At 36.2% G+C, this 14,768-nt stretch overlaps 2 protein-coding genes across 6 annotated transcripts in view; one reads left to right on the forward strand and one right to left on the reverse strand.

The window, feature by feature from the left end:
• The window catches only part of CYB5R2 (cytochrome b5 reductase 2), a 41,750-nt gene that overhangs the window by 17,207 nt on the left and 9,775 nt on the right, over positions 1–14,768 (forward strand). The window lies entirely within an intron of this gene.
• PPFIBP2 (PPFIA binding protein 2) overlaps positions 1–14,768 on the reverse strand; it is a 106,656-nt gene that overhangs the window by 5,368 nt on the left and 86,520 nt on the right. For 3 of the 5 annotated variants that reach the window (XM_067296163.1, XM_067296160.1, XM_013957872.2), the window contains 15 exons: positions 13,628–13,734; positions 13,363–13,427; positions 13,036–13,104; positions 12,510–12,570; positions 10,607–10,648; positions 8,455–8,605; positions 6,791–6,823; positions 5,407–5,545; positions 4,686–4,814; positions 4,028–4,178; positions 3,746–3,857; positions 2,917–3,005; positions 1,900–2,022; positions 1,080–1,205; positions 143–331 (listed from right to left, as the gene is read on the reverse strand). In XM_067296163.1, the coding sequence (XP_067152264.1) occupies positions 143–331; positions 1,080–1,205; positions 1,900–2,022; positions 2,917–3,005; positions 3,746–3,857; positions 4,028–4,178; positions 4,686–4,814; positions 5,407–5,545; positions 6,791–6,823; positions 8,455–8,605; positions 10,607–10,648; positions 12,510–12,570; positions 13,036–13,104; positions 13,363–13,427; positions 13,628–13,734 (1,586 nt within the window). The remainder of the gene's footprint in view (positions 1–142; positions 332–1,079; positions 1,206–1,899; positions 2,023–2,916; positions 3,006–3,745; positions 3,858–4,027; positions 4,179–4,685; positions 4,815–5,406; positions 5,546–6,790; positions 6,824–8,454; positions 8,606–10,606; positions 10,649–12,509; positions 12,571–13,035; positions 13,105–13,362; positions 13,428–13,627; positions 13,735–14,768) is intronic. The other 2 variants (XM_067296162.1, XM_067296161.1) reach the window with 2 other exon arrangements.

Here is a 14,768-nt window from a genome sequence, read left to right on the forward strand (position 1 = left end):
TTGAATGTTTTGGTATCCAGAACTAAGGAAAATTTAAAATTTCTCTCAGAACAGACCTTTCCCCTCCCATGTTTGTCCCTTATTTTCTTTATAAAAGAGGAAAGAGTAAAAAAAAATTTCCATTTTAGAAAGCAGAATATACCCGAACTTTGGCAGTGGTGGTCAGAGGTGTGTATGCTGTTGACTCCATTATTTCTCTCTTCTCTTGTTGTGCCTCTGGTCCAATTAATACATTAAAATTGGTTGTTAGATGGCGTCGCAGTAGGGTCTTTTGAGGTGGAATGTTCAGCAGCATTGCCAGTGTGTCTCCATTGAAGCGAGGTTCGAGAATCTATTAAAAAAAGGGCAAAAGATTTATTTTTTATATGCTTAAATAGTCACAATGGTAAAACCATTACAGTGCTTATGAGAGAGATTTCTCTTTTCTTATAACTCACTAGCAATAGCAAGGGTTTGAATGGGAAATGCATGAAAATAGAGACTACCTTTCCAACTGTTTGAACACAGTTGTTTTCAGAATTTTCTGCTATTCTTATACCAGTGTACTACTCTGAGAATACAAATTTAATCTCAGAACATTCTTCTATTTAATTTTTGCAAAAAATCCAAGACACTAGAATCACAATATTTCAGAACTCTGACTTAACGTGAAATATATGTAGCTGAGTATTGAATCCAAACAAATTCTCATTGCTGACTGCTGGCCAGACTGCTGTGGATTCAGGAAAGTTATTTACTGTGGCAGGCTGTTGGCTCAGAATTCTATTAAAACCATTTAAAGAAACTCTTAATGATACTTTATCAGTAAGTAATTTTCCCATAGTACAACTTCTTTTTAAAGCATACTCTTGTTATTATGAAACACTTGTACACCGCTCAGCTTTGAGTATAAAAAATGTTTTAACAGTTTTATATGCGTGGATCAGATCTAGAGACTCTTAAAGCCTGATCATGCTGTCAGATTGCAAATGTCTGTATTTGTTTCTTCCTGCTTGACAAACACAAGATAAATTAAGTTTTGTAGTACAGTCTGTCAGTTTTAAGTACACACGCAGTAAAATGTTTAAAAGAATTCTCACAATGAGGCCACCATGCACTCCGCTTCCTCGAAGATTTGGTGCATATTCTGCCAGATCAACTGATCTGAGCCATTCCATCACTCTGTGATTCGACCACTGAACTACTTCAGAAGGTGAAACGTTATTCTGTTAAAGTAACCAGAAAAGATGATGACAGTATAGCCTGCTCTGTCAGTGCACATTCTCAATATCTATCCTCAGTTCAGATATAAATGCATTGTTCTTTCTCTTCCCTAATTAGCGATATTTCCCCAGTTCTAAAGTATTGATTTTATTCAAAGCTCTCAAACATCCTCTGATGAGATAACGGGCATATTCTAGTATGGATGAAACCCTTTATTCTGCATCAAACAGTAGAATATAGACACTACAGATGCAGGTGGAAAAAGGAGCATTTTGAAAACAGCATTATTATCAAGTCATTTAATATAAAGACTAAGAATAAGCTATGCTGACCAAGTAAGACAAAAATCTTTCAGTCTTTGACAATTTAATTAGGAGAGCCAAAGAAAAAGCATTCCAACTTATTCTCTTAAAAATTGAACAAACTTCTTAAAACTGAACAAATAATTTCTAAAGGGAAATGCATGAGGTTCAACCAGTAAGAGGCTCAAGCACTTATAACCTGAGTAGATTTGTTACCAGGGAGCGTGTTGCATACCAGAGATGGAAAGCAATGTAACTATTGCTTTAGAGGCTATATATATTATAATACCCCAGTGACTGGAGTATTATTATACACTGTTAATTTTCTGTCCCCTTTGGCTGGAATAAGATAATTGGTGCTTGTTTAAATTAAATTACTTAAATATTCTTTTACCTCATCAACTGGTCTCCTGCGTAGACAGTGGGGGTTAAAACTGTTGACATGCAGCACATGAATGGCACATTTAATACTCAGATGATGCAGCTGACTGGTAACTTTCAGAAAGAGGAGGTCATTCTGTAAAAGAGGCACAGAATGTATACTAAAGCAGGTACCTTCCCCAAGAAAGAAGATTTTTAGCTTGCTATGTAGTTTCATATAAACCACACTAACTACAGTTTGAGCTGAAATAACAGTTTATATTTTTGAGATTTTTTTACATCACACCATAGTAAGTCTTGGATAAAATGGGAAGCAGAGCTTACTCAGTAAAAATAAAAAAAAAGGGGGGAGGGGGGAAGTGGGAGTGTCATGGATACTTTAACTACCTGGACTGTTTCTGTCTGGCTAAGAACCTGTTGCAGGTAGGACCACTGCAGCTGCAAATGTCCACCTAAAACAGAACAGTGGGGCTCATGCTTCTATAGCAAAGGCTCCTCAAGCAGAATAGACAAGGCTGTACTTTTGATACCAGCTAAACAATTCATTGTTTTCATGGCAGAGGAGCAGAATTAAATATTTAATTATCCAAACCTGGGCAGGGAAACTGTATAATAAAACACAGCAGCTATGTGTATGGTTTGCTGCCAGTTTGGTCAGAGCTTTACAGGTTACTGGATATGTTGCTCATCTTTAACTTATTGTATCTTCTTGCTAACTGTCTGAGGAGAACAAAACACTCCAGAAGCTGCATGTAAAATAGGTCATTTTACCTTTAATCTTGGTGCATTGTATGATAGTGGAAGAAAGCTTTTTTTTGCAGAAGCCAGCTATAACATCTCCTTATTAGTTATTTTATTTGTCTTTGGAATAGTAATCATGCATTAAACAACATGAATGAATTACTACTGCCACCATTTTTGGCTTGCAAAAAATTCCTTATCTGCTCATACTCAAAGGAAAATTCTCCCATTCATGCGCATTCTGAAGTTCAGAGTCTGGTTAAACTGAGGCAAAAGGATTTTAGCTTACCACAGTTAAGTACTGCAACATTCTTCCATCAACTCTGGACTCATGGAACTGGTCTTTGTACTGAGGTAAACCAATATCATCAAGCCATCCTGCGGACAGAAGAACAGGGTGTAAACCAACCCAGATCAATGAGAATGAAGCCCTTCACGTGTGGGCAGGCATCTCTGAGGCATTCAGGAAGCTCATTGCACTTCTTCTCCTTTTAAAAGGACAGACTCTTAGTGGAAGCCTAAAAGCAACTCCCACCAAAACAGCTTTGTCCATAATAGCCCTGGGATATTTTAAATAGTGTGTGTGACTGGACACATGGATTCTGCAGCATAATTTAGCTCCTGCTAGATTAATACCCCCCCCCTCCACACACACTCATTCTCCTTCAAGAGGGGGGTGGGCTGCATGAGCTCTGTGTTTAAGCAGTTACCAGTCATCTTTTTAAGAGCATTAAATTCCAACAATGGTAAAATTTTCCACAGAATGAAGACTTGCGTTATATTTGACTTCAAGTAACCCCACAGTTACACTGTGCAACTTCCAGGGGACCTACCAAGGGCAACTCTGCCATTCGCATTTCAGGGAAGTATTGAAATACTTCAAGAAACACACATACCATGGAAGGCATCCAAATATTAATGCTATGTGCTGAAGCATGCTACCCCGTGCTATCTTTCAGTTGATATTCTATAGCATATGCAGGTAAAAAAGTAAACCCTGTAATCACCTACTCTGAGAACTATTCGTCTGATCTGAAAATACTTAAAAGCTTTTCATTCCTGCTCAGCTGAATAGAAAAACCCTTCCCAAACAATTCCACAATTCTTCAAACACTTACGTGTCACCCAGATATGATCTAGTTGTGCAGACTTCTCATCTTGTTTTGCATTTATTGATTTAATTGCCAAAACTAATTTCTTCCTGTGCAGTGGATGCTTTATTCCCATTTCCTATAACAGTAACAAATAGTTAGCCTTGCCTATAGCTCTTTTCTCATCAGACATCTACAAAAACTCATGCTACAGATTTCAAAAAGTAGAACTGCTACTTGTTTGAAGGGGTTTGGTTGTACAGAATCAACATCTATGGTTGCTTGAGAGAAACAATTACCAATTATTACCTTTTCCATGTCCTGAGGTGTTGCAGTTAATAGTGTATGGCCTGAACTCACCCACTGCCGTGCAAAAATGACATACTGACCAAGACCAAAGTCCTCAAGCCAGTTACAAACTCTTTCAGTGCTCCACTGAGCAAACGGAGCATTGTAGTCACTGAAAAGCACAAGAAGTGTTTGAAACTCAAAAGAAAAAAAATCGTGGTTATTATCAGAAACATAATCATAGCCAAAGACAGTACTACAATGTACCTTGTAGTGTGCTTTGTTCTGGGCAATAACAAAGGTCAACAACCATTCTTGCAGTATATGCTGTGGTAAGAGTGCCCTGTTAATTGGACTGCTCAGATTTTCTTCTCACGAACAGATATTTCCACAGGAGAGAACAATGAGATAAGTTTTCTTGCTACACATGTTCTTAACAAGGTGAAATTGTGACACACTAACAAACAGCTAGTACTGCTCCCTGCAGTTGAAGGAATGGAGACAGGGGATCTACTAAGGAAACATTTTCTACCAGAGAAATTCTTTCCAGTTACAGTGAAATTCCGTGTGCAATGAACTATGTTGGGCAAAATATATTTCACAACAGGAGGATTTTGCTGTTCAGCATATTTAACAATACTACATAATATGCAGTGCAAGGAAAAGAATGAATCATTACCTTTTCTGTCCTTTTGTTTCCTTTGATCTGGATAAGCGAGGTCCAGCTGTTGCACGGAGACCACCTCTTCGAAACTCTGCCAAACCCAGATCGTCTGCAGGGAAGTTACCTGACTGAGTTCTTCTAATTCTTTAGAGACAAGAGTGCCAGAACATTAATATTAGCTTTCAGTAGGGGACATTTTTTGTTTCATAGGGAAACTATAATGACAACTAAAAGCTTTATTAATCTTCCTGTAAACCTGCACAACTAACTCAAGTAGTAGCCTAAGAAGTTGCAGGAAAACACTGTCTAGACCTAACTCTAGGGAAAAGATGAGCTCTGCAAAGCAGCTGTGACTCTTCAACTCAAGTAATCCACACTGAAGGTCAGGCTCGCAAGTGACTGGTGTCCTGAAGGAGATAAACTGAACACAGTAAAAACTCAGTCCACCTACTTTTTGTTTCTTCTTTTTCTTTCATTTTTTTAATTGATGGCTTCTATAATGAATCACTTACTATGATTTATTTTTTCATAACTAACAAAATGTTGGCATTATATTAAGAAAGCAAAGTATTTTATTTTTTCCAGCAGCATGACTCTGTTAGCACTACTGTTCATTTCTCTGCTTCTCCTGAACTTTGCTTTATTCTTGCTTCAGACATTGTAGACAACTGGATTCATTTATTCAAAGCATTAAAATGCTTTGATGGGGAACTAAAAAAAAAACCAAACATCTTACTTTCCCCAGATTTTCTTGATCCCTTTTGGACTCCTCCTGTTTTCTGGAGACAACGGAGATTGTGGACCTGAATCCGTGCCCGAAGAAAGGGGTGAAAGGTCGTCTGAGACTACTGTACCATCCACACTCTCTGTTTCTCCTGGGTTAAGAATAGTAATATATTTTATACTAATTGACAAAGTACAAAGTTATTAAGTTACCTGGGAAGCTAATATTTTAATACAAAACATAAAAAAGTAAAGATAGCTTTTAAAGTGTCCTTGTATAAAAAAAACAAAATCTTGCTCAGAAGGTGAAAAAAGAATAGCTGTACAGCTGATATAAAGACGACAAAAAAATATTGGGTAAAATAGTATTGTTATTTCTACCATTTATATTTAAATGCATTATTTTAACTAATTGAAGGTACCTTTGTTCCTAAAGAAAAAAAGAGCAAAATCTGCTGTTACACCATTGCATTCCAATCAGCTTTTACTGAGCAGAATTATGCTTTGTCTCCCAAAAGAACCAAGTGCCATGTCAATACGACTGCTTTGCACACATTCTCATTAAATATGTAGTACTACTGTCATCAGGTATCAGCAAGCACATGGCCCAGCCGAGCCGCCCAGATGTCACGGCTGGGAGAACAGTGTGAAAGTCTGTCACAGTGGCCTGGAATCAGTGTCGCATCAGCCAGGCTCATACTAACTCTGTTCACACTGCTTCCTCCTACCAGGAGGACCTTGGGCCTGGCCACATGTTTGTTATAAAAGGCCCTCTCCTTCCCTCTGCTTCTAGCTGCTACTGTAACAACAGTGGATCAGTAAATTTGCATAAAAACATTCACTTTAAAATCTTTACATTGCAGATGATCCATTTATAGTATTTCATATCTTACAGTAATTTATAGTGACAATTTATTTTCATTGGAGGTTTAAAATAACCCTGTTCTTACCACTAGCAGAAATGCTGTTGTAGCTACAGTAGTCTAAAGACATTGACAAAAGAATTTGTGTAGAAAGAGGTATAAAAAAATCTTTTATTTTACCAACTACAGTAACTAGAAGAAATAAGTTTTTGGTGATGTAAGTCTTTAGACTGGAGTAGCTCTTGCCTTGCTTACTCTTAATACTGAAACAACTACTCTGTCAAAATCACTGGGAATTTTACTGTTGACTTCAGTGAAAGCAGAATGAGACCAAGAGTAAGTATCTTAAAAAATCCTATCCTAATGCTGTATAGCAAAGCAGATATTTCATTTTGGGTACTGCACTTAAGGAATTCAACCTAGATAGCCCACTCAGAATTAGTATTTTATAGGAGACAGAAAGGGAGGAAAAAGGAAAGGAAAAACTAAGAAGCAAAATTTATGTTGAAGTAGCATCTCGTTTGGATACGATACCTAGCACTGGTGCACTGACACTCCTGATGCGATCTTCAGTCATCCCAAGAAGCAGTAAGCCAGATGAAGAAGCAAAGAAGATATAAAACACCAGCAAAATAAAGTTACAGAAGAGCAAAGAAGTGAGCTAAGCATTAAAAGCAGAAACAAAAAGAAAAGAAGCAGTTATGCTTTACATGAAAGTGAATGTGCAGGTGTGCATGAGACCCCAGAATTCTGTACAAATTATCTTAAATATACAGAGATGATCATTTATCTCAGATTTTTTTTAACTGTTCTTAGACAATTTTAACATACTAAGCATGTACTATATAGCTCCATAAAAGCCATAGTACATCTCAAATGAATCGGTATTTAAAACTACATCAAATTTCATCAAATGAAAGTGTAATGAGTGTACTGCACACATAAACAACCAACTTCCCACATTAAAAAAAAAAAAAAATCTGTTAATTTAGTGTATTTAAGGATTCACTGCTTGTTTGTAGAAAAAGAACACTTGCCTTTACAAGATTGACCATCCTTGGATAATCTTGCAGTTAAAGCCATAACAGCATGGCTTATGCATTGCCTACACTTGTATTTTGCTAAGTAAAGTATGGACCATTAAAGAAACTTCAGTGTTGTGATCACAGCAGAACTTTTAAAAATACCTAAACAACACATAGCCTATTGAAATCTTGAACCTACAGTACCTAGCAGCTTTTATAAATCAGGACCATAGGGCCTAAAATAAGAGTTAAACAAGGAATGCTTCAAAAGCATTAGAGATACTTGTGACTTGTGACTAAACTCCCAACCTCACTAGTCCTTGGCAAATCCTGATTCTGTGCCTGACTGTAGTGTTGTCTGTCAATAAATCCATGCTGAAGGTGCCACTGAAAAGAAAATACAGGCTTCCACACACATGTATGGATGTGGAATACAAGTATACTTCCAATTTCTAAGTCCACTCATGTTTTTCTGCACCTAGCAAGTTAATTTTTCACTCCTGGGTCCCCACAAGCAACAGTAAACCCCAGTGCTGGCACTAGGATTTTTGCCTGAAATGCTTACATTAGCGCTGGCTATATTGTAAAGTGTCAAAGAATAAAATGTAGTGAGATGGGAAAGGAGGTTCCCCCTCCCCCTTCTGCTTTGTTAAAATACAAGCTAGTACCTTGGGGAAAACACTTTTTAAAAAAGACATTTTATCAAGAAGTTGGTTGTCTTGACGTAGTTGGTTGCGCATTTTTGTTTGCTTGTATTTTTAAGAAGGAGGTCAGCAAGCTCAGGTGATTGACAGATTACTGCTTATTATTCATAGTGCCAATATGTTTGGATCTCCCAAAGTTCCAATTTTTAGCAACAGATCTGTTGACTCTTCAAACGCTCTCCCCATTCCTCACAATCTCCAAAAAAGTCTCTCTTCATTACTTAGACTATCAGTGAAGTCAGCAAATTATATCATCCAGTGCAGCAGAAAAGAACGCTCTAACTTAAACCCATCTTTTGTTCTCCAGTGAGGTAAACTGGAATATTTTTGGTACATCCTTAAAAAAGGAGCAGAACTCTCTGGCATAGCATTATATACCATGTTATGTCCCAGTCCTTCAAAACAGTTCGATTTTTTTCCCTCCAGCCATAATGTTCCCCCTGCATCTCAGAGTGGCATGAATACATACGCAGGCTCAGGGCGCTGTTGTCCTCGTTGTTCATGCCACAGACATCTGGTGAATTTGACGTGTTGTACACTCCCTGCTCTCCGTTGTGTGCGGGTCGAGGCAGCTTTCCTGGCAAGGTTTGATATTTGCTGCCTTTCACAAGTGGCTTATTCTGTTTTTTAAGGGTAGGAGGGGGGGAAGAAATCAAATCACTTATAGCATTTGCAATCCAGTACACAATATTCATTTAAAAGTTGAGAGAAGTTGTTGAAAAATTCTATTTGGAGTTTACAGTTGAAAATGACACCACCCTCTCCATGTTCCTTCTTACAGATAATTCAATTTAAGCAAAATGGGCATCTGTCACCATTTTCTAGCTAAGGTAGAGCCTTCTCTCATCTTTCTCTTCCCCTTCAGCTACACTATATATTACATTAAAGCATTATATATATTGAGTAATATTTTGCTTGCTTTTGTCATAAGAATTTTTCTAGCTATCTCCTTTCCATCTAGGTTCCTGGCACCATGTAATAATTTGGCCCTCACAAGGTCAACTTTGATAGTGCCATAAATGCATTTAGTTGTTTCTTAGCCCATTCTTTGCTCTGTCATTTTTTCTTCCTTAAGTCAAAAGTATCTGTATAATTCATATTAGGCAAAACATACTTGCCTACAACTATTAATAATATTTTTAAAAAATCACCAATGAAATTAAGTTGCAGGAATTTCACTTTTGTAAGAATTATGATCTCTTTGTAACATCACAAATGCTATTTTTAAAAAATAAATCTATAGTTAAACAACTACAAGCTATATAGTAATTGCTAATTATATTATAATACCTAAGCACAATGTATTGCAATGTCACTGATATACGTTGGGAGAAAAACATGGACTGAGCTATATTTTAGGGCTAGTCTGAACGGCTGCTGACTTACTCTATACAATTTTGGCGGCTAAAATTGCCTGCAATTACGGCACCCAGTCACTGCACACATACAGAGTGTCACTAGCATCAGTGAGATTACTTACAGTGGGAGGTCCCTCTGCCAGCAACAGAGCTCACAAGAGACGGTCCTTAAAGTCTCAGTATTCAGTATATTGTATTGAAAGGGAACTGCTATGTAGGCTATACTAAAAATAGGAAATCTCTTAATTTTCCTTGCATTCAATTTTTCCATGATGGGGATCTTACTCTGTACATAGGTAGATTAAAATTTACATGCAAATCTGATAGTTTTGAGCCTAACAATACTTTTCTAGCCAAAGCATGCATTTCACAGATGTATTTGTCTACAGTTTTGGAAACTTATCATGGTAGAAGGTGCCATCTAAAAAACTCACACCGTGATATCACCAACACTGAATCCAAATGAAAAGATGAAGGAGTCATCACACTGGACAAAACATATCCCACAACTGGCAAAATTACAGAAATACAGAGGCTTTTCTGGAGAAGCAATGAACCTGCAACCTCCAATTGACATTAGTGGGAATAGCATACATTCAGTTTGTATTTTCAAATAAGCTCATATTGGTAAGTGTTTGTTTCAGCATTATCAGAAAGGAGCTTATGTAGGAGAACAATGTATTGAAAATATGCAAAACATATTTAGTGCCCAGAAACACAGAGCATACTCCTATTTAGTAACCCCATTTTAACAAAGCTATTTTGAAATCTTTAGAACAAGCTTTTCTGTGACAGGATGACACATAAAACATTTAATGAAATCTCCACTGGTTTATCTTGTTCTTATTTCAAGGCCAAAAGAAATCTTTGTAACTGCATAATCTGCAAATCATAGTCCAGATTCCTCAATTTTGGGGACTGTGCCCCTCCCCCCATCCTGTTTTGGCAAGTGCAGAAGTATATCCAGTCTTTTACAAAAAAATTAAACACGTAGAGAACCTATCGTCTCAATGGTCATTGCAATCATACAAGATTACCACTTTCTTTCTTTTCTGAAATGGACCAACTTTGGCTTCTAACCTTACATACTCAAAAAGCTTTTAGATAAAAAGAGATTTTCCTCTCAAATCTTTACCCCCTTTCTTGAAGATTGTCAGCACTTGAACTATGTAAACATTTTAAAGAGAAAATGAAGTGCAAAAAGCCATACCATCACAGCCTATCACATTAGATAAATGTTAAAAGAGTTTACAGTTAATATACCTCTTGTTCTACAACAGGCTGCACTGGATTTCCGTCTACATACTATGGAGTTGCAGGGAGGGTAATTTCAAAGTTATATGGAAAAAAGTAACAAACGTTAGTATTAACAGACATACACAGAACATCAAATTTAGTCTGATTTCTATGACAGTGATGCTACTTAATGCACAATATTACAAGGTCTGTTATCTCCTCATTTCATTTTAATAAAATATTCAACAAATAGACCTTTGTTCAAACCACTATAAAATTCAGATCCTATTTAGGTTCTGTTGAAAGCTAAGGGATTTTGCTGTTTTTAGGCTTATGGATAGTCCCATTAAATTTGCCTTGAGTTGGGAATGTGACAGTTTTTTAACAGTTAAAACAAAATGCTAGTGAACGGCATTAAAAGAGAACATATATAACACTATATCCACCTGAAACCACAAAAAAAGTTGTGGTAGAAATGAAATTATAAAAATGTCAATATGGCTAGGTCAGAGACACTAAATTTTTTTATTTTACTTTTTATTATTGCTGGATGGGATCAAAATTTGAGCTTTGTGCAAAGAATAGCTCCAGTGAAACAGTGCCCCTAGCACGGGTTCCACAGGATTCAACGGAAGCAGCAAAGACTTACCGTGCTGAGTCAACAAAACAAGTTATCTTGGGCTTAGTTTTTATTAAGTTATGGCTAACTCATGTTTAGCCAATCACTCGTACATATAAGTAAGTCTTATTTATTTCACTAAGAAGCCTCATACCTAAATTAGGGCATACATTTAAATGCTTCGCTGAACATGGGGCTGGCTTGCTATAATGGTATTTGTTTCTTGTCCCTCTGTGGTCTCTGATTTGAGAGATCCAGCAGATTTACAGCCAAAATGTGTAAGTGCAGTCTCATCACATCATGGAGACAAATAAAGTTTTTGAATATAGGACAAAAAAATTTAATATTTTAAAAATTAATGAAAAGAAAACAGACCTTCATAAATTCCACATAGAATGATATATGTTAGTTCTTAATTAATTTGTCATATGTATTACCACAATAAAATGAGTGCAACATAAATTTCAAACATTCTATTTGGATGCTGTCATCTTCAGAAGTTTAAGAACAAATTTAAGAAAATTTAAAGAACTAGAATAACCACATTACTATTGAATATGGTTACACTAATATCCTTTTCAAATGGCATTAATGTACATGGATAATTTATTATAAAGTCCTAATTTTGACATATAAAATGTCAATAACAGTCTCACAAAATTTAAATACAACTGCAGAAAAAAAATTCAGTGTACATAATGACAAAGCAATCCTCTGGATCATAACATAACGAGACTTTTGTAAATTGAAAAGTTTATTCTGGAATGGAGTGAAGCCTTGGAATTAACAACAGTGTTCCTGTTGTTTAAATAATGCAACATAAATACCAGTAATGCCATTTATATCAGAAGTCTAGGTTAGGGAGTGACACATATATTTACATGCAAACACTCAAAAAGGAGTCCTATGTGGAAATACCTCATCCCAATATTTACTCTTTAATTATCTTCAAGATTTGCCATCTTCACATTTTTAGCAATTTAGAAGACAAAATTATTTTTAAAACACAACCATAAACAACATAATACTGCAGTTCAACAAGATGATTGCTCATTATTTGTTGCATTTCTCTTAAATTGTTTTTCATTCTCTTTTAGTTGAAAAGCTGAGTTTGAAGGTGTATACAGGTGGGTGTGTCAAATTGTTTGTTCTAAGCGTGGATATTGGATGAAAAATGAACTATTATATCGTTTGGGTTTTTTTCATGTGCATTTAGTGGTGGTGAAGTTTACTATATGTAAAACAGAAAGAGTATTTATACTTGACGTTTATCTCAGTCTTGAAATTAAGCCTCAGAAATTCTAAACCAACCTTTTCCAGGGATTCACTCTGCAACTCTTCTAGACTACTTGACTTTTTTTTCTGTGGAACCCTTAAAATAATAATAAACAACAACAGGCCAAAACAGCAACAATTAATACAAGACAATACCTTTGCATACGCCACAGAGGTATCATATGATAGTTGTATATAATCACATAATGTCTGTACGTAACAGATAAATCATAATTGGGAGATAAACTTGTTTTGTCATATTTTAGCCTAAAACTCATTGTAGTGGGAACTGCAATAGACTGAGTCAGAAAGAGCAGCAAGGCATGCTTTGATCAACAATGAAAAGCAACAAGGTCTAATGTTTAGTTTTAAACATTACAGAATATCTATTAATGATTTTTTAAGAAGCTCTTAACCAAGCAAAAGTAGACATGAATAACACTTTGAAAATAGTACACAGCAGTTAAAGGCTTTTAAAAACATGAAAAATGGAAGGAAAAAGAATTATCAAAAAAATTCTTAATGTATGTTTTTCCTTTCAAGTAAAGTTATTCATTCTTACCTACTTCTGTTTTCCAAAGATTCTTCTTGTGGAGAGATTAGATTAGTTGAAGATACTGGAATGCTTCCACTTTAAATCAGAATAAAATATGGTGTTGTAAGGACTGCAATACATATTTCTTCCGATCTATAAAATTGCCCATTCATTCTTATAATTCAAACCTTACAATTAAGTGTTGTAAAATTCACATGGCAAATACTGCTTTTGCAACTACCCAAAAGTTCTTGCCAGACTAAGAACAGGCACGACTAGATGTCAACATGTAAACAGATTAAATAATACAGATTTAGGACAATCCGCACGAGAAACATGAAACAAAAGTCTTGCCTGATTTCCATAGCTTTGTGTGGCACTGGAGATAGCATAGCCGGTGACAACTCTCCCAAAGAGGCCTATGTAAAATATAAGAGTTTCAAGCCTGTAGCTGTAGTGTCTGAATCTGAAATATAAACTACCAAAACCATATTAACAGGCACAAAAATTCATTTAGGGCCAAACCTTTCTCCACATTACCTTTCCTACTACAGAGAAACCAATACAGACAAATCATTTTTACAGTGGAGCTTGTTTCTAAAACATCTTTACTATGTACCTCTGTTTTAAATAATTCTCCTTGAGGATTAGTCAAAAGATTCCACTTCCGTAAAGTTGTCTCAAGTTCCTCTTCACTACCACCAGAGATGATTCTGTCTGAAGAGCCTGGGAGCATTAAAGATTAGAAGTAGCAAGGGAGATAAACAGGCCAAAAATAACATTTAGAATCAATATTCAGACAGTCTAAATACTTTGCTCTCTAAATTCCACTTCTGTCTTCATCTAATGCTTCTGGTTCAGCAGCCTTTTTGTACCTCTCTGATCAATATCCCCGCTTAGGGCTCTGACTCACAAGCAGACTGATCTACATCGGAGCAAAGAAGTTACCGCTTCTAGTTGTCTGCCCTGCTCTGTTGTGTGTAGCTGAGCTGCTTAAGAGACAGCTTCTGAACCACTGTAATTTATAGTTTGATGTCCTGAGGCAAGTTCCAGTTGGTACCATCGTCTTTCTTGCAGTATTTCACTTTACAGTTTGACATCATCTGTATCATAATCCAGGATTCCACGCTTAGTTTAAAGATAAACATGGTAAACATGTTCCAGGTTTTTCTGGATATCTCTGATATAAACAAATACTACAAAATACTCCACTGCTTAATAAGAGTTTTAATCTTTAATTTTCAAAGCCACAATGATACAAAATCACATTTTAAATATTTAGTGCTCAGCAAACTTCCAAAGTATTTTGGATGAGAAATTTTTTGGAAATCTGCTGTGCACAAGGTTGCAGACAGGATGCAGAGGAGCAGCTATGCTATGATGGAGAAATTTAGACCTCTGAACACATTAATAGTCTCTAATTTATGTGATGGAGGTGCAACAGCTCTAGTCAGTTATGGAAAAGCACCAAAAATTATGCTTTAGCCTTGTCACTACTGAGAAGAGACATCACTTCAAAACTCTTCTGACATTGCCTTGGTTATGCTGTTCAGCTACAAAGGCTGCCAGCAAACCTAATGCTGATCACTAACATTTCAAGATGTGAAGTGAAACTTAAGCTGATAATGCCACAAGCTATGGCTCCTAGTAGGCAGCCCCTCAATTAGCACAAATAACTAAAATGAAGAGAGCTATCCATAGTAGCTCCAGATAGTTCCTTTACATTTTACTCTACTATCAGTGACTGTTTCAAGCAGATA

This window comes from Apteryx mantelli, chromosome 4, assembly GCF_036417845.1.
Source record: "Apteryx mantelli isolate bAptMan1 chromosome 4, bAptMan1.hap1, whole genome shotgun sequence".
In the NCBI taxonomy this organism is placed as follows: Eukaryota; Metazoa; Chordata; class Aves; order Apterygiformes; family Apterygidae; genus Apteryx; species Apteryx mantelli.